This window comes from Homalodisca vitripennis, chromosome 2 (assembly GCF_021130785.1).
Source record: "Homalodisca vitripennis isolate AUS2020 chromosome 2, UT_GWSS_2.1, whole genome shotgun sequence".
NCBI classification, from domain to species: Eukaryota; Metazoa; Arthropoda; class Insecta; order Hemiptera; family Cicadellidae; genus Homalodisca; species Homalodisca vitripennis.
The window spans coordinates 132,163,462-132,186,226 of NC_060208.1; the positions used below are offsets into that span (position 1 = coordinate 132,163,462).

Consider the following 22,765-nt stretch of genomic DNA (forward strand, 5'->3'; position numbering starts at 1 on the left):
CTCGACTCATATGTCGGATGGGTTAATAATGATCAGTGTTTATTTAAGACAAACGATTCCTCGACTCAACACTTCTGGCTTAATCCAGGATAAAATAAACTCGGTTCGTCTAACGGATGGCTTAGTAAGGAACGGTGTTTAAGACAAACGATTCCTCGACTCAACTCTTCAGTGGAGTCCAGGACAAAACAAACTCGGTTCGTCTAACGGATGGCTTAATAAGGAACCGTGTTTATTTAAGACAAACGCTTCCTCGTCTCAACACTTCTGGCGTAGTCCAGGACAGAACAAACTCGACTCATCTGTCGCATGGCGTAATAAGGAACGGTGTTTATTTAAGACAAACGATTCCTCGACTCAATACTTCTGGCGTAGTCCAGGACAGAACATACTCGACTCATCTGTCGGATGGCGTAATAAGGAACGGTGTTTATTTAAGACAAACGATTCCTCGACTCAATACTTCTGGCGTAGTCCAGGACAGAACAAACTCGACTCATATGTCGGATGGGTTAATAATGATCAGTGTTTATTTAAGACAAACGATTCCTCGACTCAACACTTCTGGCTTAATCCAGGATAAAATAAACTCGGTTCGTCTAACGGATGGCTTAGTAAGGAACGGTGTTTAAGACAAACGATTCCTCGACTCAACTCTTCAGGTGGAGTCCAGGACAAAACAAACTCGGTTCGTCTAACGGATGGCTTAATAAGGAACCGTGTTTATTTAAGACAAACGCTTCCTCGTCTCAACACTTCTGGCGTAGTCCAGGACAAAACAAACTCGACTCATCTGTCGCATGGCGTAATAAGGAACGTGTTTATTTAAGACAAACGATTCCTCGACTCAATACTTCTGGCGTAGTCCAGGACAGAACAAACTCGACTCATCTGTCGGATGGCGTAATAAGGAACTGTGTTTATTTAAGACAAACGATTCCTCGACTCAATACTTCTGGCGTAGTCCAGGACAGAACAAACTCGACTCATATGTCGGATGGGTTAATAATGATCAGTGTTTATTTAAGACAAACGATTCCTCGACTCAACACTTCTGGCTTAATCCAGGACAAAATAAACTCGGTTCGTCTAACGGATGGCTTAGTAAGGAACGGTGTTTAAAACAAACGATTCCTCGACTCAACTCTTCAGGTGGAGTCCAGGACAAAAACAAACTCGGTTTCGTCTAACGGATGGCTTAATAAGGAACCGTGTTTATTTAAGACAAACGCTTCCTCGTCTCAACACTTCTGGCGTAGTCCAGGACAAAACAAACTCGACTCATCTGTCGCATGGCGTAATAAGGAACGGTGTTTATTTAAGACAAACGATTCCTCGACTCAATACTTCTGGCGTAGTCCAGGACAGAACAAACTCGACTCATCTGTCGGATGGCGTAATAAGGAACTGTGTTTATTTAAGACAAACGATTCCTCGACTCAATACTTCTGGCGTAGTCCAGGACAGAACAAACTCGACTCATATGTCGGATGGGTTAATAATGATCAGTGTTTATTTAAGACAAACGATTCCTCGACTCAACACTTCTGGCTTAATCCAGGACAAAATAAACTCGGTTCGTCTAACGGATGGCTTAGTAAGGAACGGTGTTTAAAACAAACGATTCCTCGACTCAACTCTTCAGGTGGAGTCCAGGACAAAACAAACTCGGTTCGTCTAACGGATGGCTTAATAAGGAACGGTGTTTATTTAAGACAAACGATTCCTCGACTCAACACTTCTAGCGGAGTCCAGGACAAAACAAACTACTCAACTAATTAAACTCTTGCCCTCTCGCTTCAACTGTTTAATCAGTCGTGGAACTCACCTGACTTTATTGCTCTCTGGTGGCTAACCAGCTTATGAGATCTGTTACAATGGAAGATTCTAAGATCTGTGCTATTATGTGCCTATACCTCATTTGTGTCAGTTCACGCGGTGTAGCTAAATGAAAGCAAAGTGTAAAAGGCATTCGTGGCGTTAATGGTCCATCCAGCTTTATTTCCTGTTTGTTCTTTTCCTGTTTTCACTCATAAACTTAAAATAATATTACAGCATAAATTCATTCAGATGTTTAACCTAAATTGTCAATACATAACTTATTACGGTATGACCTTGATATAATTTTATAATTACATATATATAAACACTGTTCTTTGCAACGTTACACATATTGTTTACTTTATACATATATAACACAGTTATTGAGAGCAATAACTTTTACAAACATCCCAAACAAGGTTAAACTTGGTACAATAATTAGTCTTATAAATTATCGGCCACATTCATTGGCTAGTTTGGTACACCATTTCGATCCGATACGGCAGGTGCTCCTATTTTGTATTGATAGTTTATATATGGACCTAAAGAAAAGTAAAAAAGTGTTCTGAAATGTGTATAACAGTGTTCTTAACATTGTAATTAACTATTTTTTTTATCTTCTCGAACGGTTTCCGTTATATTGATTACGTATAAATCTCGTAAGATAGCCTATAACTGATTAATATTTCTGTTGGCACAAAATTTAGTAACATCTTCCGAATATTAACAGAGCCGGAAGGATTATTACAGAAGGGACAAATCCCTTCATTCCGTTTCCGGCCTTCCTCATTGCTGATACGGGGCTGTACTAAGGAAGACAGTCGACACAGTGCTGCAATGCTCGCTGCACTGATAAGAAATGTAGCGGTCATAGGAAAGATTTAAACCAGCGCCATCTGAATCTTAAATCCAAAGTACGACTTCTTAGACAGTGAGTCCGCCAGCTATTCCCAAGAGATTTCTTGTCATATTATAAATAAATAAATATATATTTAAGTATATGTATGTGTGTGTGTGTGTGTGTGTGTGTGTGTGTGTGTGTGTGTGTGTGTGTGTGTGTGTGTGTGTGTGTGTGTGTGTGTGTGTGTGTTTTAGATAATTTATAGTGGTCAGTTGATAGAATACGGACTCATCGAACACGAAAGTGCAATACTTTATTGTACAGTAACAGTTAGGACATATATAAGTTTCAGTCTTTTATATTACGTTCCGATTTTAATAACACTTATTTGTAAATCTTATTTGAAACATTTCATTTAAACTATTAGCTTTTGATTATCTTTTTAGGCCTAGGATTAAGACGTCGGACTTTGCATTCGAGTTAGATATAGCGCAGTTCAAATCCTGTCTGCGACCATTTCACGTTTTATCAGTACCATCAACCTTGAACTGTATCGATTCTCCTCATTATGAATGCACAGGCAGCGATGCGACGAGATGCGACGCGAGATATCGAATTCAGTGAACATATGAAATAAACGCGTAGCTCTCTGTGTATTTGGACCTTTATTCTGTTTGATAAGATTTTTGCACAGTCCCATTGTCCAAGGGTACGGGCAGTCTACGGCTTAAAAGAAGATCCCCTCTCTAGAGCAGTACATCAACAAAAATTTATGTTCAATCATGTAAACACTAGATTTTTAAGTTCGGAAGATATGTTACTTATAACTTCACCACTAAAAACAAATGTGCTCATGCTTGATTATTCTAATTAGAATAAAAGATTGAAAACAAGCAATTTTAGGATTTTATTGAAAATCTATAAAAAAGACAGTTATTTCTTCACGTGCAGCGTAATACGTACATGTATGTAAAAGTGGAAGTCTCGTAATTTAGTTTTTACAAAATTTGCCCTAAGGGTTTAAAGGAATTGTCTCAAGATCCCATAAATACGGTAGTTGAAACCAGATATAGTGTGAATGTTAAGTTGAGCTCCAGTTCACCTTCCCCTTAGTGCAGCGTCTGGAATCTGACGCTGTCATAAACTCTACTCCTGAAGTTTGGAGTCGTGTTCGTCTGAAGAGAAATAAAACGTTGATGAAAATACGCTCAATATTAACACTTTATATCGTTTTAACATCGGAGGAAGTTTTTTGCCCAAAGAGGAAGGTGAACTGGAGCTAAACTCAACTTTAACATTGAATTAACCCTTTCCACCAATAGCAACGTTATGTAGAGATGTAGCGATTGTAAAAAACATAAGAATGTATATTTGCCGATGTAGAGTGCTCTGACCTCTGTCTTTTAGAAGAGCAGAAGTACTATATACATCTTTTTAGGTTCAAATTGTTTTAAAATAATACAAATTTAATAATTGTTTCCTCGTTTTCTGATCTTAAAGTGCATCGAATTACATATTAGACCTGAATCTTTTGTTTCTAAAATCAATCCAAAAATATTAGCTTTCGACCCCATAATTCATGAGTTTATAAAGGATACTAATTATTAAAATGTGAACAACAAATAAGATTAAAGTAATATTACCCTTGAACGGGAAATATTTATGGTTTGAAAGGTGTAAATTAAAATTGGGTTGAATTAATGGATTAAAAGTTCTAATGAGTTTTTACTTGATGAAAGTCACATGACCGAAATGTAACATGAAAGGCTAAGTTCGGAAATGTTGGTGAACTCCTGATGCATGAGACAGCGCGAAACTTGGAGCCAAAGCCGAGCCGAGCCATTCACTGAGTTATAAACGATGTCGATAGGGGGCCCAAGCCTAGCTCGCCATATATCATGAGCTGTATTGTGGAGGCGCTATTACTCTCAGGCTGACCCGATACCAGGAGCTTATTGGTGCTGCTAGTACTGTTAGACACTTTGTAACTTCTCCTTGCCTGTTGCTTGCATCGCTGGCCAGCATGTCATGTTACTAAACACCTTCCACTTGTTGTCGAAGTCCTGTTTTTATCTTTTAAATCACTAATAATGAAAAATTATTTTTCCTTTAAAAAACTGACTTACTTGCAAAGAATTAATTACGTGCTTTAAAATTCAAATTCTAAATCTATTTACATAGCTATCTATAATACGAGTTTAATAATATAAGTGAAATTTTGTTCTTACCTGAATACCTTAAAGACGAGTTCAACGATGTATGAATATATGACGATACGATTTGGTCTTCTATAATTAACTCTAGAATGGAATGAACTATATGCGAGTCATTTATTTTTACATAACTATTATAAAGGCTTTTGAATAAACAAATGCCACAATATAAATATCTCTGCAAAAATATATATTCCTATTTATTTGTAATTGTATAATACAAATAATTAATTGAATTGTATAATTTATGTGTACAGTTTTAACATTTATTCACCTACAATAAAATATATAAAATGTGTTTAAAATTCATCAAGTAACAAAAGCGTTACATTGAAAATCGAAACTTTCAACGTACATAGTTTTATATATTGCTCACCAACGTGATCAAAATTGTTGAATAACATAATATTTTTATAATCATAACTATGCATGATTTGAGTTTTCCATCGATCTGGGATTCATACTTATTGTCTATACAGTAGTATGTATAGTATATAGTTATTACCTGAAGAAGAGATCAGATTGCAGATCTCGAAACGTAGTGTTACTGATCTATTATTTCACTGAACGATGGCAAATGTCCGGAAAAATCATGTTTCCTTCACAATCCTTCCATCGTCAAAAAATAACCTTTAAACAAAGAATAGTATATGGCATCTCTGTAAAAGCTGTAGCTTAAACTCTCCTCCACCCCAACTTACAAAAAAAATATTGTTTTTACTTCTATAGCTACGGCTTAGATTACTATTAAAAGCTTGATCCCATGCTGCTTTTAAAATTAAATACCAAACATTTATTTTGGATTTACATTCTGTATCTGTGCCAAGATAAAATCTGTATAAAACGAATTTTGTAGATGATATGTGTAAACGCTAAAGAGTAGTTTATTACATATATAACAAGAATCATATTATTGAAGAAGCAGACTAGACAAACCACCCTTTTCCATAACAAAGATCGTCTGTAACAATACAAGGAATGAGATATCTTTCAAGCAATAATATTGGACTCGGATCCTAAACGTAGATCGAGGACTTGCCTTTGTAGTTATATATCAAAGATCAGCAAAAAAACAATGAAAGAAATACAATTGTGGTATGAAACTATATTACTATAAACATCTTTATGATAACTAATACGAAAAACTTTCCTATTTTCCCATACTTGGAGGGGTGACTGGAAGGTTATAATGTCAACCCTCAACCTTCCATATAACACTAAAAGATATGATGAAAAATATTAAAATCTGTCCAAAATGGCGGTGTATTAACCCTATAGTTATATTTTTATTCTTTGCTACGGCCTATTTCAGTACAACTTCCAAAGCAACAAACTGATTATAAATTAACATTTCCTTATGAAAACACTGTTCCAAATGCACATATAAGCAAACCATTCATTACATAAAAAAAAGAAGTTGTTATTTCATGTACAACCTTTAGCAAATACAATCTGTGGGTTTTCCATTATTTATTACATATACGCTGCGCATGGCACAATATCTCGCTGAACATTCTGAATCGGATTCAGAATCATTCAAACTCTGCTATACTTCCATTTTCAATTTGAAGCGATCAATCACGTATACCCAATTCGGGGTGCTGTTAGGTTGCTGTCGATGCTTACATGCTGTATGGTCCACAACGAACCTGAAAGGGTGATTTTTGTTCCGGGAGGAAGTCTTGTAGCTCAGTAGGTACAACATAAATTCTACGGCAACCCTTAGATTATGGTTGAATGGTATAGTTCTTACTTAATATGTCTCCTATTTCTTTTGCATACATAGATATAAACATGTATCTAGTTTTATACAAAATACAAAAATTGTTATCTAAAATCGACTACACTGTTGGATTATTTCAATAAGGAAAATATGTTAATACTCACATATATTACATTGTTCTAGAATGTATAAAGATACTGTAATATGGTCTGATAGTTTTACACATATTAGTGTTAATCATTTCTGTTAGTTTAAAGTGAAGTCCGGAATGCACATGGAAGAAGCAGAGACAGGAGAAACGGTCAGACGGTAATTAAGTGAGAAGGTTCAACGTGCCCTACTTAGAACAACCCTTGTGTTAACCTACTCTTAGGCTTTCATTAGCCCTGTCAGACTGTATTACCATGTAAGACACGTTCTGGATCTGGTTCTTGCTAACAGGACGTGATGGATTGTGTAGTTAAAGCTTGATACTTCAATTCATTGTGGACTTTAAACTTTTTCAATTAGCGATCGAGTTTCCATATGAAGTTGTACGGCAATAACCTACTTCAAGAGACGTCCATGACGATGGCTTGACCATTTCGGAATTTAATTAAAGAATTATGATAAGGTATTCATGTAATACTGCATGAGTTTCATTAAACACGGCAAATTAAACTTTGTACAAATTGCTCCATGACGGAAGTTCTTTAAATCAGTATTTACTATGACAGTGTTTATGCTGAATTATATTATAGAAATAAATCTAAGTGAAAGCCTACACTTTTTTTATATTAAAAGGCAGCAATAAATAAATATATATATATATATATATATATATATATATATCATATATATTTTATGTAGGCTACGCCACTTTCAAATATGAATTAATTCACACAAAAATCCAAGCAGGTATGATTTAATAAATAAACTAATCAATTCCATTTCATAATTAGACTTGTTTATTTTTTATTACATAAACTTTGTGGCTTTAAAAATAAAAAAATTATTTAAATTATTTGACTTTGGAGTGTAATTTATTTCTGGCTTATTTCACCGGCTCAATCTACATATATTAAAATCACACGCTTAAATTATTAACGATTTATGTAGACAAGATGTAGCATTCTGTTTGTTCTTCAGCTCTTTTGGTAAAATCTATGATGTAAGTTAAGCCGTCAACGAGGTAAAAATCTGGAAATGTACAGAGTGATACGATTGCTCAGCTTGGTTTAGGATACGTGTTTATGAGTCAAGAAACTTCAAATTTTGGAACTCTGTTATGTCATGAAATTTCTTGGGCGTCACCTGCCCAGTCAAACCGTGAGGGTGAAAACTCAGTACGGATGGGTCAAAAATGAATTCTAAATTGTTGTATAAAATATGTTGATAAAATTCCAAAATAGCCATGCTGGATATTCATCACTTTTTTGTCCAAATATAGCAAGTCCTAGCATTGCTACATAAATTAGTACGAAATTAGTATTATATCATAGTATTGTATTTATGAAATTCCGTCCAGGTGAGATTTAAAGATCTCTGACGGTATACACTAAATGTTAGTATATATTTAGTGTATAATATGGGTCTAACCAGTAACCGCAGATTTAAACTTTATTCGTGTTACAACCACCAGTGCCCCAAGTATTAATCTTTTGCCTTTCTCCATTCTCTGCTGCTTTGGAATAACGCACCAAGTAAAATAAAAATTAAAACTTCGTTTCACACCAACAAAATTGTATGAATAATTTGTTTGTACCTACTTTATTTGCGAATGTTTACACTGATTAATTTCTCCTCGTATATTTTATAATAGCCTCGTGTGTTCTGATAATAATAAAAAAATTGTAGTTGCTGAATTAAATTAATAGTTTTGACATAAAACCAGTAAAATATTAGTTCGTTAACTTTACATTTTTCTAAAAAATAACATAATAATAGCAATTTTTAATAGCTTAGTGAGATAATTCTATGCGTTTTACAATTCAAAAAGGTTGAATTAATAAAATGTTATTTATTTCTGATGTACAATCATTTATTTTTACGATGGAAGAAAAGTAGACCAAAACTTGTTTCAAATATCGAAGTAAGACATGCGCATGTAAGTGAGTTAAGAGGTGCAGTTTCGTGTTGGAGGAAACTCGGATAACTGGTTTAAAACCCTTTACCACCGGCCACTCACTTTAGCGTGTTAAAAGTACCTAAGTATTTACTGAAGACCTACAAGCTTTTATTTCAAAGATTGATATTATCTAATTTCTCACGATTACAAGTCCATTTGTTTATAATCTTGAATTTTGAAAAACTTTCATCAAAACCAAAATTCATTTGTTTATACTTTACAAACATGTTGAGTAAGAAGATTTTAGATTCTAGAGGTTTCTATTAGAATAATGGTTATTTTGCATTCTTTAGTGACTTTTGGGTGCCGAAAAAATGTAATTCATTGTGATTATTGACCATTGTGCCACATTATTTGCGCAAAAGATTCTTGCGCTAAAACTTGTTTCAAATTTAAGACAGAAATATTTATCAGTAGAATATAAATATTTCTTGATATTTGATATTTCTCGCTCTTGATGATAATTATTCAGTCACTACATCGACTTGCTTTAGTCACAACATTACACACATAACAGTACATTACAATTTCATATGTGTGGTTTGTTATTCAAATACATGTTACAGATTGCTAAATGTGTAACTTTAGACTAACAGGTAGTAATATTATGTTCTCAATTTCACTGCAGAGCTTCAGTAAATGATGTACCCAGCGAGTTATAGTAATCTGATTGTCCATACTGCACGTCGGATATAAAAGGGTTAATACCGATCCCATGATTAACGCTCAGAAACCTGTATAATTTTGGATGATTGAATTGTTCCAGATGGGTAACTGACGAGGAGAATTGGATGAAGGATGAGGAGCTGGGAGAGCCAGTCATCTGCGGCAATGTTACGGGAGCAAGGTAACAAATTATTCCATATCCTGTTTGTGTGGTGAATGTGAGCTTATGTGGTATTCATTTCAAAATACAAAAGCCTTGACATAAGTTCGAATTTACATTTTAGGAACTCATTAAAGAGAACATGAAATTTTTATTGCATACTGATTACTTTATGTAGTTTACTGAATTGTGCTTATTGTTCTAATTACTTACAAAATTAACAAAAAGTATTTTAAATCAGTCTTCATGAACACAAATATTATTTTTTTTTTTAAACAAATTATGATATACAAAAATTCGAAATCTATACTCCAAATATTTCTTACTCTTCCAGTCTCTGTCGCTTCGGTGGGGAGCAAGCTGAAGTTAATTAATAATTATTTAAGAAGGACATTGAAATAGATTATACAAATTTAAGTATCGTATCAATGAAACGTCAAAGAGCATTAAACTCTCATTTGGTGTAATCAATGTATTAACAGCCAAAAATCTATAAAAGTTCAATAAATTGTATTAAGTTAAAAAATAATATTCTTTCTTTTTAATAACGAGATAATAATAAAGTTTACTTGCAGATTTTAGTGTGCTTTTATGTAAAAATTTGAGTTTTTGTTTCGTTTATAAAAACAGCTTGTGGATTGTGTTATTGGTAATTCTGATTCAGTTCATTGGTACAAAACACCGTGAATTATAATGAATTACTTCTGGATTATTTACAAGTTGTTATAGAAGGATTATAAAAGTAAATGTTTTGTAACAATTAACTGAGTTCATTGGTAGGAAAGAGCGGCAATTTTAGGATTTGCCTTCTCTGGAAAAGTATGTAGTTGCGGTTCTGAACATGAGTAAATTGTGGAACATCATTCTGTTTATTTTAAGATGCAAAATTGTATATCGAAATCTTTTAATTTCACCTTATAAAAATAACATCCTATGTTTGAACAGCTCAAAGGATATGGCGTGTTCTAGACCTTCTACACATTTTAAAGTATCTAATGACTATTTTACTTTTAATCAACAAATATTTTCATCAATATTGAATCAGTATATGAAACACGAGAATTGTTTAAATACATCGTAGGCGGCTCTCACACTAATGAGAGTTTTTGTAATTTAATCAAAGAGCTACAAACTTGTAATCAATAGATACTGCTCGAGCAACAAACTTGGCGGACACGAACAGTTCGCCGCCTAACTAGCTGTGACAGCAAACTTTGCATTATACACTGTGGAACTCGCGCACTCCACTGACAACTTTAATCTTTACTTTGAGTAACAAACTTAACTTTTATACGCTAAACACACGGAAGTTTGTAGGGCTATTATTAGTCTTCCTTGTTAAAGTACTTCAACCTTTTATGGCTGTCTGATTTAAACAAATAGGGTTTAATTTTTTAGGTGGATTATCAGAAGGTGTAGACCGGAACCGTTTATAACATTACTTAAGCTAACCTCGGGTGGATATTTGGAGCGTTCAAAAATGTCATGCCCAAATCGGATTCGAACCCGGGCCCCTGGGGCGACAAGCTGACACGCTAACCCCTCAGCTACAGTATTAGGAACTGCAATAAATCTTTAATTAAGAGGAATTAAACGCCTCTGTGCAGGCTTTGGTAGTGTTAATTACTGCAATATACTGTCAGAGAGCGAGAGCCTGATGAAGTGAATGGGTCAATTTATACACTGAGTTCCCGAGCCTTGAGGCACTTAATCTGAGGGTCTCTCGACTTCTAAGTTAATCAATTGTGTTGCCTCTCATAAACACTTCGTTTCTAATACACTTGGATAACAGGTAATACCATTCATTAGGTTCTTTTGACTTCTCGGTGTCCTCTGTGCTTAGAACAGACATTCAGCATTTATTTTACTAGCATTTCAAATGGAGCATCAATTAGTCATAAAATAAACGGCACTATAGTGTGTTGCAAATATATTTTTGTAATTTTCAAGTTAAATCGTTCAAAACTGCGAATAAATCCTATAAAATCTGACGAGAATAAACTAAAATGAGGTTTTCATGAATAAGGTACCCAGCCATACTAAATTTGTTTCTTAACCTTTAATTTACACTGTTTGAAGGAAACTTTCACCTGAAATTATATATATAAACAAAGGTATAGAGTGTATAACAATGGTATAAAGCACGTCAAACTGATATGAGCATCATGGGACAAAAATAAAGTCAAATTATCAGTTTACACTAAAAATGTAAAACTTCTAAGATCTGTTCAAAAGTAACAGTTTTATGTCAAGGATTTATGTACACGTCTGTGCTAGATGGCGATAAACCACACAATAAGAGAATCTCGTGATAGAAGAGCTCGGAACGTGTCTGAAGTGACCTGGAAATGGAAGACTTCGAGAGAGATATACTTCAGAGTATGACAGGAAACAAAGGAATGATTCTCCTTGATGAAGGTCTTCATCGTTCCTCGCTAATGCTTCTTTCATACTTCAACAATACAATTTTATATCCATCCCGAAAATAAAAATCCTCTTCGCTTCTGCAATTGTCTTTTTTTAATTAACATATCGTGATGGTAAATACACAAACGCATTAACATTAAACACGCTGCATCCATTATTGCTTGAAATACATTCGAAAATTCATCTAAATTTATAATGTATCTCTAACTGAACTATAGACTATTTGCTTTATTACATACGTTCACCGATGTCTCCCTGCCAGAAGTAGAGAGAAGTACTAATTACTAATCATTAGTATGCTAACTAGCTGATGCTGATTAGCATCACAATAGGACGAAGAATATATCAGTAAATAATGTTTTTGTGATCTAAACTATCTAGTTAGAGATTAATAAGTATGCATTAATGTGTTCATAAATCGTTTTAAAATAAATTGTGCTTACAAAGAGGAGAGTCCGTTTCAGGCAGACACTTTTTATCAAGTAATCGATCGTTTTATGCAAACTATTTCAAACTATTCACTATTTTAAGAGGGTTTTCAACGAAAGTAGCATTTTATCAGTTAAATCAAACATTTTTAATAGAAAACTGTCCAAGCCCATTTCTCAAATTTGTATTGACCTCTCCAGGAATCGAACCCTTGCACTCTCGGTTAGAGAACCACAGCTTTACCCAACGCAATTGTGAAGGTCAATATTAGTTGATTATAATTGTAAATGTACCTAAACTAACTATGACACGATACCACACATTTCCAGTTCATAAAAAACTATTTATTTTCAAACTATTATTATTTAATTTTAAACCTTTTTGAAAAGTGGATTTTAGCATAAAAATAAACATATTTTTCCACTAATCGCATAGTATATCTTTGACACGTACATGGAATTGTACGACTAGTTTTAAGTCCCTTGGAGTCCTTTAAATAATTTATTTTTATTACTGCGTTAGTAGGTTGTGCAGTAGCAGAAATATCTCTTAAAAGTTTGTTTCTAATAGAAAGAGGTGAAATATTCTTTTTTAATATACTTTTACCGTACCGTAGAAACTAATGACAATGTGTTGTAGTAATTAGTAGCAGGACAATGTGAGCTTGTCACTGGCTTGTCAGTGCAATTAAGTTTACAAAGATATTCATACAGTTTCCGAAGATTTCACGAACTATATGATATCACATTCTTTAGCTACTTGTCTTATTTATTTATGTTATTGCAACCATTGGAGTTACGAATTTACATCTATATATTTCAGTGCACCATAATATAAGAACTAAAATTTGTGTGATGTAAACGTTCCACATTATTGTGTGTAAGGTGTATTCGTGTCACCCTTCAGCAGCAGCTTTTATATAACTGGCGTGAAAAGATGTTTAAAACGAGGAGTGACATTGTCTGTGAGGGCAATGTGTGAGACAATGCGTCTGGCATAGTGTAGTAGGCTTTTCTGGTGTTTCTGATTGTGCATTGTCTCGTCTCCTCACATCGCATTGCTGCTGCCTCTTTTCTGTGGTAAGACTTGCTCCCATTCCTCAGTTCAAAACACATCCTCAGATCACGTGACACTATTTCTTACAAGAAACTTGAAACAATTAAAAACTAATTAAACTTGAGGAAGCTCATAACTGAAACTATGTTTGCTAGGAGAAATAGAATCCGATTAAATTGTTGGTGATCAGAAGATTAAATAATCATCAGAGTACATAAAAGATTTCAAAATACACACCTCAAAACAATTAAAGGATCACTTTTTTTAACATAATATACTCGGTTAACGGTTCGAAATTTTATAATTATTTTTTTTTATTTCAAAGTCGGTGTTGAAAGTAAAATACATCGTATATGTTTTTTGTATGATATTTTATTTTAGGCTAGAACAGTAAACAAAGTTTAAAACCGCAAAATTAAAACGAAAACAATTCTCTTATTAAAGTACAAATGTAATAAGACATGAACCCGTCTTTTAAATCTCACTTTCAATACCTTGTATTGCCACCTCTAGCTGATATAACCGCACGAACACGCTGTGGCATGGTTCTGATGAGTCGTCTGAGGCTATCCTGAGGTAACCGCTCCCACTCTTCTCGTAACGCCATTTCCAGCTCATCCAAAGTCCTGGGTTGGTTTGGGCGGCCCCGGATACTTCGTCCTAGTTGGTCCCAGACGTGCTCAATCGGGTTTAGGTCCGGACTGCAGGCTGGCCACTCCAGCAGTGGTATGTTGTGTTCGCCCAGGTACTCACGGACCAATCTTGCTGCATGTGGTCGAGCACCGTCTTGCATAAATAAAAAATTTTGACCTGCTTGCTCTGCTCTCGGACGAATATGAACGTCTAACACCTCGTCCACATAACGCTGGGCTGTCAAAGTACCGTTTCGGATTATGACAAGGTCTGTACGACCGTCAATTGTTATGCCACCCCACACTAATACTGAGCCCCCGCTAAACGGAACTCTGGGAGCTAGGCAACAGTTAATAAACCGTTCATTTCCTCTTCTCCACACTCGAGCGCGGCCGTCATTACCAAAAATTGTAAATTTTGATTCGTCTGAGAACATTACCTTACGCCACTGTCTCAGCTGCCAACGCCTATGGTCTCTTGCAAACTGCAATCTGGCTCTCTTATGACGCGCAGTCAATCTCGGCACTCGGACAGGTCTCCAAGACCTCAATCCAGCTTCCCGGAGTCGATTTCTAACAGTCTGATCTGACACACACGATTTCCAGTCGCCTGGCTTAGATCGTTTTGAAGTTCTCTAGCAGTTAAAAATCGATTACGAAGTGCATTAACTCGTAAAAATTGATCTTCTATGTGCGCGGTGGATCTCGAGCGGCCTTGTCCTGGGCGTCGTCGAAGAGTTCCTAGCTCCTGATGTCGGTTCCATAATCTTGAAATTACTAACTGACTCACACCTAAGCGCCTACCCACGTCTCGTTGGGAAACTCCAACTTCTATCAAAGTATCAGCTCTACTGACATCACTCTCAGACAAAATCCGTCTAACACCCGCCATAACAATAAAAACACACAGGGCTAACTATAGAAGCCTAATCCAGACTGAACGAGATCAACTAGTGACAAAACTGAGCCTGAACCTTTCCTTATCTCATTCTTGTTTTGACATGATATCGAAATAATCGCTCTTATCTTTTACTGAATTAGTCAGAAATATTCAAGAATTATTTATCTTTGCTACCGAGAGGTTCCTTTATCAGTGTGCAAAGTTCAAACATTCTTCTGTTATTATTACTTGTTTTACAAGACGCAATAAAAGTGATCCTTTAATTGTTTTGAGGTGTGTATTTCTGGATTTTTACATATTTTCCAGCATCAATCCATTTTAATTATATTACCATTAAACATGTTTCTTACTCTTAGTATGATATGGAAAACATTACGAAGATACGAAAAGAGCTTATCCAGGATGAAGAGATAAGCCTTGAAAATCTTCGGATAATGTAACAACTATCACCGGTTCTTGACAAGCCCAGCTGGCAGGCTCTCCAAAATCCTCTATGTTTTTTTACAAGTGAACTTGATAAGATCTCCCATACGCCCAACCTTTATTCCTGTAATATTTGTTATCGCTCCAACTAACATCAATTCCACCTTTCTTATCATTCCAATTTTTCCGTATGTACCTGTGAGGATAACAACCATACGATAATTGAGTTTATCACATAACACGTGTTCAAAAACTCTAAATGTGTTAAAGGGCGTTATAGTTTTTCACTCACAATCTGTGGAGTCTACCTCACACACCTCAGAATATGGCACTGATCGTGTCCTCCGTTTGTCCCCAGGCACTGTCCTCGTAACTACACGTGCTACAGAGTGGGTGAGAACCCCAACCATGGCTATACCAACTTTGATAACTTCCTCTGGTCCATGCTCACTACCTTCCAGCTCATCACCCTAGATTATTGGGAAAACGTGTATAATATGGTGAGTACTTGTCTTACTGTACAATGCTAAATATTTATTATACTTTTACGTCACGATGCACAGATAAAATAATTGTTGTACCTTCTCTACGAATTTAATCAACCCGGTATTTTTGTTTCAGGTCCTGGCGTCGTGTGGACCACTTAGTGTTGTATTTTTTACCGTTGTTGTATTCTTTGGATCCTTTTATTTAATAAATTTAATGTTGGCTGTGGTAGCTTTAAGTTATGAAGAGGAAGCAGAAATCACAAATGAGGTAATTATATTATTTTTAAGTCTTTTTAACACATAATTGGTGCATCAAATAATACAGCTAAGATTTTTCTTTTGTTTCAAATATTTTTTTGCTAAACAAACCGTTTTTAAACCAATCGTATAGGGAAAATACTCATAACAAAAATTTAGTAGTTAATTTTCTGAAAACGATAGAAACTTAATGTATTATAGTAGTAATATTGATGTTACGGATTTACATATTACGTCAAGTGAATATGGTAATCACCAACATAGCTGAAATATTTCAAGATTTGCATTGTGTTAGCGATGTTTTGGCATGGTTGGAATATAAAATGTCAGATGACAACGGCCGCATATTACATAGTAATATGTACTGAAATCATATTTTAGCATTTTGTTAAAAATATATAATCTTAGAAATCTTTTAAAGTAACTGTAAGTTATTGAAATTGTATATTTTCTATCGTGAAATTAGTTATTCAAATACTTGATCTTTGTTAGAAAATTAAAATATTACACTATTTTGTAATAGCTTATTTATAAAGTACAATAATCTACTCTGGTTTCCCCCTGTCTGATTCACTGATTTTTGGTAAATTGGACATTTTACTTTTCATGCTTGGTTGACAACGCTTTATATTAAAATAAATAAATTGTCATTATATTCTGTAGAATATGAATAAGGCAAATTTATTGCATTATACTAATAGCGCATAATTTAGATAGTTAAAATGACGTATGAAAGGACCGACATTTTAGTACACAACGTTGCTGCCTATAATAATGTTTAATATTATACTGTAATAGCCAGAGAGAGGTTCTGCCTTCACACATTCAAGGGGGGTAATTAGTTTCATTACCTCAAATTGTTTACTCCAATTTACTGTTTCTATACCATTCAAACCACGACATTTAATTTTAAATACTTTCGTATATTTCAATAGGCTACAACAACTAAGATATTTTTTGTATGTTTATAACTTTTGTTAAGGTACTCGAACATCTCTTGGTTTCTGACATTTGCAATTAAACATTCTAATGGATGGGTTTCCGCCTATCACACACTATTTTCAGCTGATTATTATTAGGTTTCTTATAATCAAAGTGTTGACTAAACAGGTTTGGTTAATCATTCTTTATACCAAAATTAAAATTTGGGGTTTCGAAACTTTACTACCGAGAATGACTGAAATTACACGCTCAATCTAAATAGAAGTGAAATTTACTTTATTAAAGGAAACTTAATTTCCAGGAAAGGAGGAAAGACTTGACGGATCACAGAGACGACTCGACGTTTAGTTTCGACCCGTCGAACATCCCTGTGAAAACGTTAGAGAAATGCAATAGGAAGAAGATAGACTCAAGAAAGGGAGTTCTGCTGTCCTCCTACTCTAGGAAGAAGACAAGGAGACGGAAGAGGCGAGGAGGGGTGTCGGGGGCTGGAGTGGAGACGTCGACCGCAGGCAGTCGTAGTGTCACACCGAGCCCCCGACACAGCTTCGCCGAGCCCGTCGCTTCCCCTCCACCTCCACCACCCCTGCCACCTCCAGTAGTGCCAAACCCTGATACCCTGCACCCAGGTCTGTTCATTCAGATGTCTTCAACTCAAATTGTTATCATATACTACATAGACATGTTTGAAATATATACGTAGTACTCGACCAATAGTTTGATTGTATTAGTTACACATGACACTCATCCAATGGCACAGAAAAGTGAACGCTAGGATTTCCCTTTAGGATAGATTGCTAGGATAGAGTGACAGGTTCATGTAGTAAATATTTGAACGGTAGCAAAGTTGGCGCAGTCTAAGTGTCAGACCTCGGAACTAAGTAAAATAATCCCTCAGACCTCAGCACACCTCGTTCGTATGAATGAATTATTTCCTGTGTTAACTAATACTATCAAAGCTAATAGATATATTTCAAGTGATCAAGTCAGCACCTACTTGTAAACTAATATACTATTGCAGTTTAATTTATAAACATGTGAAGCTGTATAGTTTTCTAACAGAATAGTAACATTTTTAATTTTAAATTATTGTAGAAACTACAATTAGACATATAAAGATACTACTCAATGGGACATCTCGTAGGACGTAGTCGATTGTCCCCTGGGCTAAATTGGTAAGCGCGATGCTCACTGGTTATGAACCACTGATTCTGAAATTAGGAAACAATAATGGTATGAGTAATCTACGTACGACAGTAATTTGCAAAGAAAAAATATTTTATCACCACTTAATCGTACGGGTATTATTTCTGGTGGCAATTAAAATATTATTTGCCTCTCATATACAACTCTGGATATATCGACAAGTTAAGCAAACTACGTGAGGCAGTTCCGACTACATCTGTCACGTAGAGAAAGCATTGCGTTGGTTATCTTCTTATATGTCTAATTACTATCAAATACTAATAGCGTAGCAACTACCACAAAGGTCATTTTCAATAATCAAGAAAACCCTTTTTTAAATTGTAAAACTAATTATTAGCCTAAATAAAGAAAACGTTGAGGTTAGACAACCTACTAGAGGAGAAAGCTTACCATCGATGTTCCGCAGGTCGAATCAACCGAGGGCAGCTGAGCAGCCGACAAGGCAGCAGCAACAACAGTGACGGGAACAACAGGGAGTCCTCCCTGGACGACTCGGGGGTGGTGGACGACCACGAGGAGGCTGATGGCACATCAGAGGATGTCACTAACTTACTGTTGCACTCTCTTGGTCAGGTATAATAATATTAGTTGCCACACATCTCAAAAAATAATAGTAATAAAACTTATTTTATAGTTTTTTATCATTAGCCAGGTCTTTGTGTCCTTACCTAAACTCCAAAGGAAAGAAGGTATTAATTTACACGATCAAGGAACAACTGCCTTACAAAAGTCTAACCTAAGCCATTTGATTTTGACAGCAAAAGGTGGATCCAGTGACAGTACCACCCTTACCCACCCACAGAGAGAAGGAGGTCAAGGTCATCAAGTGCAATGGAGTCAGTCCTCTACACACAGTACAAAAGCCGCCAGTGTACACGTTGCCTTCAGCAGACTATATGTCTCAAGTTGTAGTATTAGGTGAGTAACACAGAATTTAGACAAACTGAAATTATCACTGTTATTTGTTCAGTTTTTATATGTTGTAAGAGTACTGTAGAACAGACAGAGACTGTATAATGAAGCTATGCAGTAGTGGAAATGACGGTAAAGTAATCGACCTATTTGAAGACTAAATATTAAAGACATACGAATAGATTAAATATGAGCATTAGTGTACTCGTTCATAGAAGTAATTTTGTACAATGTTGTCTGTTAGTGCAAAGACTACATGCGTTGATACACATTTGTTATTGTTGACTACTATCTACTATTTTTGTTGAATTTATATATAGACTTATCAACAATTAAAGGTTAGATCAAATATGGAACACGAGTTGAAAAAATTATAAATACGAGCGAAAGAACAGGTAATGTAAGGTAATAATGGTAATGGAAGGACGTCCCCATAGAGTAATAATATAATTGTTTTACTCTGTGGGAGTTCCCCTCTTGTGGCATAGAAAGTTGTTAGTTAGCTTTTTTAAAACACCAAGCTGAAAGAGAGCGCACTTAAACCCATGCTGCCAACATTAACAACTGTTCTTACAGTAAACTGTATACATAATATTTTGATAGGTTATTTGTTTCTACTAATTGTAACAATTTTAGCAATGATATCCACAACCCATACAATACAGCTTGAGAAACTAAAAGGAGGCGTTTTTAGACTGCATAATACGGTATCAATGGACAGTTGACAGTGGCGAAACTTATTGTCTCTACCGACCATGCTTATTGCCTGTTTAACATTACATAACTTGAACCCAAATTATCCTTTGCGATATTTTATTTGTATGATAAATAACAGATAAAATTTACACAATAATTGTTTGTATGAGTAAAACTATAGACTGTAACGATTTTTGTGTTCGTTCTTTTACTTTAGGACTATTTCTTAGAAAATCGTGATACCAAACTAAAACATTCAAAACTTTTTTGAAAATAGTCACCAAGTATTCTCATGTACACACTATAGGCCTGTAATTGAAACAATGAATTGAAGTTGTCCTATGATGTCAAATGTGGACGAGATACAGTAGTAAAGTTTAAAAGTAACAAATATAAATCCCTGGTAACAAAAAAAAAATTAAAGTATAACGATTTGATAGAAATGTAACAACAATATTCTACCCCATAGCTCAAGAGTTGAATAAATTTAACAAAATCCTATCACCTCGAATTGTCTTAATGCCTCCTCAGTGATGTAGGCGTTCAAGGTTTACGCTGTGACTTTACCCATCTCCTACCTTCCAGACTTCTTCAGAATAAAATAATTCAAATTGTTTATGTTAGGTTAGGATATGTTCACGTGACTTTCTCCACCATCCTGAAATTATTACTTTGACCAACTAGATTTAGCTATTCTTCACAATGACTAATCAAAAGGATTATTTTCCTAGTACTATTATAACTCGTTAAAGTCATTAATTTATAACTTTGAAAACCGAATTTCATCATTATGCATAATAACCAGACTATTCATAACTGACTTAACAGATATATATATATATATATATATATATAGTATGGCTTCAGTTACCGATACCTAAAATCAAATTCTACTATTCATAAGCAAACAAAAACTCGAGTCATAAAATAAACTATGAAACATCATTTCCATTTTCATAAATCCAAATCTAGTTCTTTAATCTATCCTGACGCTGCTTCATCTGCCGAATGAAGATGGGGTAGTCCCTCTGAAAAAGCACGCAAAGGACTGTCTTCAACTATATGACGCAATGTCTGGGCTTTAGCTCCACAATCGCAGGATTCAATAGGAGTCTGACCCAACCTAAATTTCTAAGAACCACGCCTACCCACGTCTGTGCGAAATCTATTCAAAAAAGATCTACTCTCCGAGGAAGTTGCACACCACCTACTATTTCTGTTGGCTTGGGAATCAGGAAATTGTGTCTGCCATCAAACTCATCCCAACACATTATCCTGGCGTTTTTTGGCTGAAATTCATATCTTTTTGGATGGCTGGCAGTTTAAAAGGGTGAATATCTGGAGTTGGACCCACCTGTCGTGTGGTAGGTCGTGAAGGATAGGCAATCCGGAGTTTGACATAATCTTGTCATACTAAAGCCTCATTGCGCCATATAGCAGGAGGTGCGATGATACTAAGTACCGGGAGCCAAGAAAGAGGAATGGGTGTCAGAGTGCCTCTTACTGACCTCATAACCCTGTTAAGTTGTACGTCAACTCTTCAAGTATGTTAACTGTTTAGTCAGTCAGGAGCACAGTATTCAGCTGCGGAGTAGACCAGAGATAGAGAGAGGTAGGTATGCAGAACTTGTGCGCTGGCTCCCAAAGAAGACCTAGCTAGATGCTGTATTATGTTCTAACATTACCCACAGTCTTTACTAGGTAGCTCTTAAACTTTAGCGAGTGCTCAAGTGTGACTCCCAGGTACTTAGGATATTCGATAGTAACTGATTACTCACAATTACTGTAACATATGCAGGCGAAAAATACATCAAAATTTAAATTATATGGCCTATTTCATTTGGGTCAACCAATAAGGTACAGTATAAGTAATACTTATATCTTTATAAAACCTGATCGTTGTTTTGATATCAAAACTGATCTCACATGAAAAACGAAAAAAAGTATTGTTAAAAAAATATGGAAGTGTTAGGCAAATTTTTCAACGCACCCTTGGATTTTTCTCATTAATTCATAGGCATGCCCCACTCCTGAGTCCCTAGATTTACACCACAAATATACCAGCAAAATATGATTTTAGTTTTTACTATCCATCCTTTACTACTATTAATGATTTAGTATTAATACGCAAACACTGCAAACCTGTTACTGTAACTTCAATCCTGCGCCTATTATTTGTTCATAATTTTGCGTATGTTGACTGTGATGTTCAGCTCCTCCTTCACTAAATGTAACATGTTCATCGACTGCTAGATAACATGGTATGACGCTGTGTTGTAGATGATCTAGTAGATCGAAACTGTGATAAGTGCATAGAATGCTGTGTGGACTACGAGGGGTGGTTGAGGATCCAGAACTGCCTGTACAAAGTGGTCAGAGACCCGTTGTTTGAGCTGCTCATCACACTCTGCATCATACTCAATACAATGTTCCTCGCCACGGAACATCACGGCATGAGTGAGAATATCCGCAGTGCACTAGACATAGGAAATAAAGTAAGTCATCGGGGATTTCTACATATGCTGTTGTTGAAACTCTGATTCAGTTAAATTGTATCCATTCTATTTATCAAGTAATTTAAAGTACTTCTCAAACATTAGGCACACAATAAAATTGACGAAACTCGGATTTATATTTTGTTTGCTCATCTTCTCGGTCTGAATTAGTTGAAACATAAAAACTTTGCCCAAAAGAGTTAAGGACCGCAAGCTAAGCCTGTTCCTTTTGTCTTCTTTAGAACAACTAAATCAAATGTTTTCTGGTCCGTAATAATTGTATTCAAAACTTTTTTATACCGAAATAACGCATTCGAATTTTAATGACTGTAGCATTAAGGTGTTTCAAAATAACGCTTAGGTCATCAA

At 35.2% G+C, this 22,765-nt stretch overlaps 1 protein-coding gene across 1 annotated transcript in view; it reads left to right on the top strand.

Annotated features, from left to right (window-relative positions):
- LOC124354746 (sodium channel protein 60E-like) overlaps window positions 1–22,765 on the top strand; it is a 748,213-nt gene that overhangs the window by 650,527 nt on the left and 74,921 nt on the right. Inside the window, exons 6-12 of the mRNA XM_046805417.1 lie at window positions 9,472–9,552; window positions 15,758–15,899; window positions 16,021–16,155; window positions 17,389–17,716; window positions 18,700–18,866; window positions 19,052–19,211; window positions 22,182–22,396. Coding sequence (XP_046661373.1) covers window positions 9,472–9,552; window positions 15,758–15,899; window positions 16,021–16,155; window positions 17,389–17,716; window positions 18,700–18,866; window positions 19,052–19,211; window positions 22,182–22,396 — 1,228 coding nt within the window. The remainder of the gene's footprint in view (window positions 1–9,471; window positions 9,553–15,757; window positions 15,900–16,020; window positions 16,156–17,388; window positions 17,717–18,699; window positions 18,867–19,051; window positions 19,212–22,181; window positions 22,397–22,765) is intronic.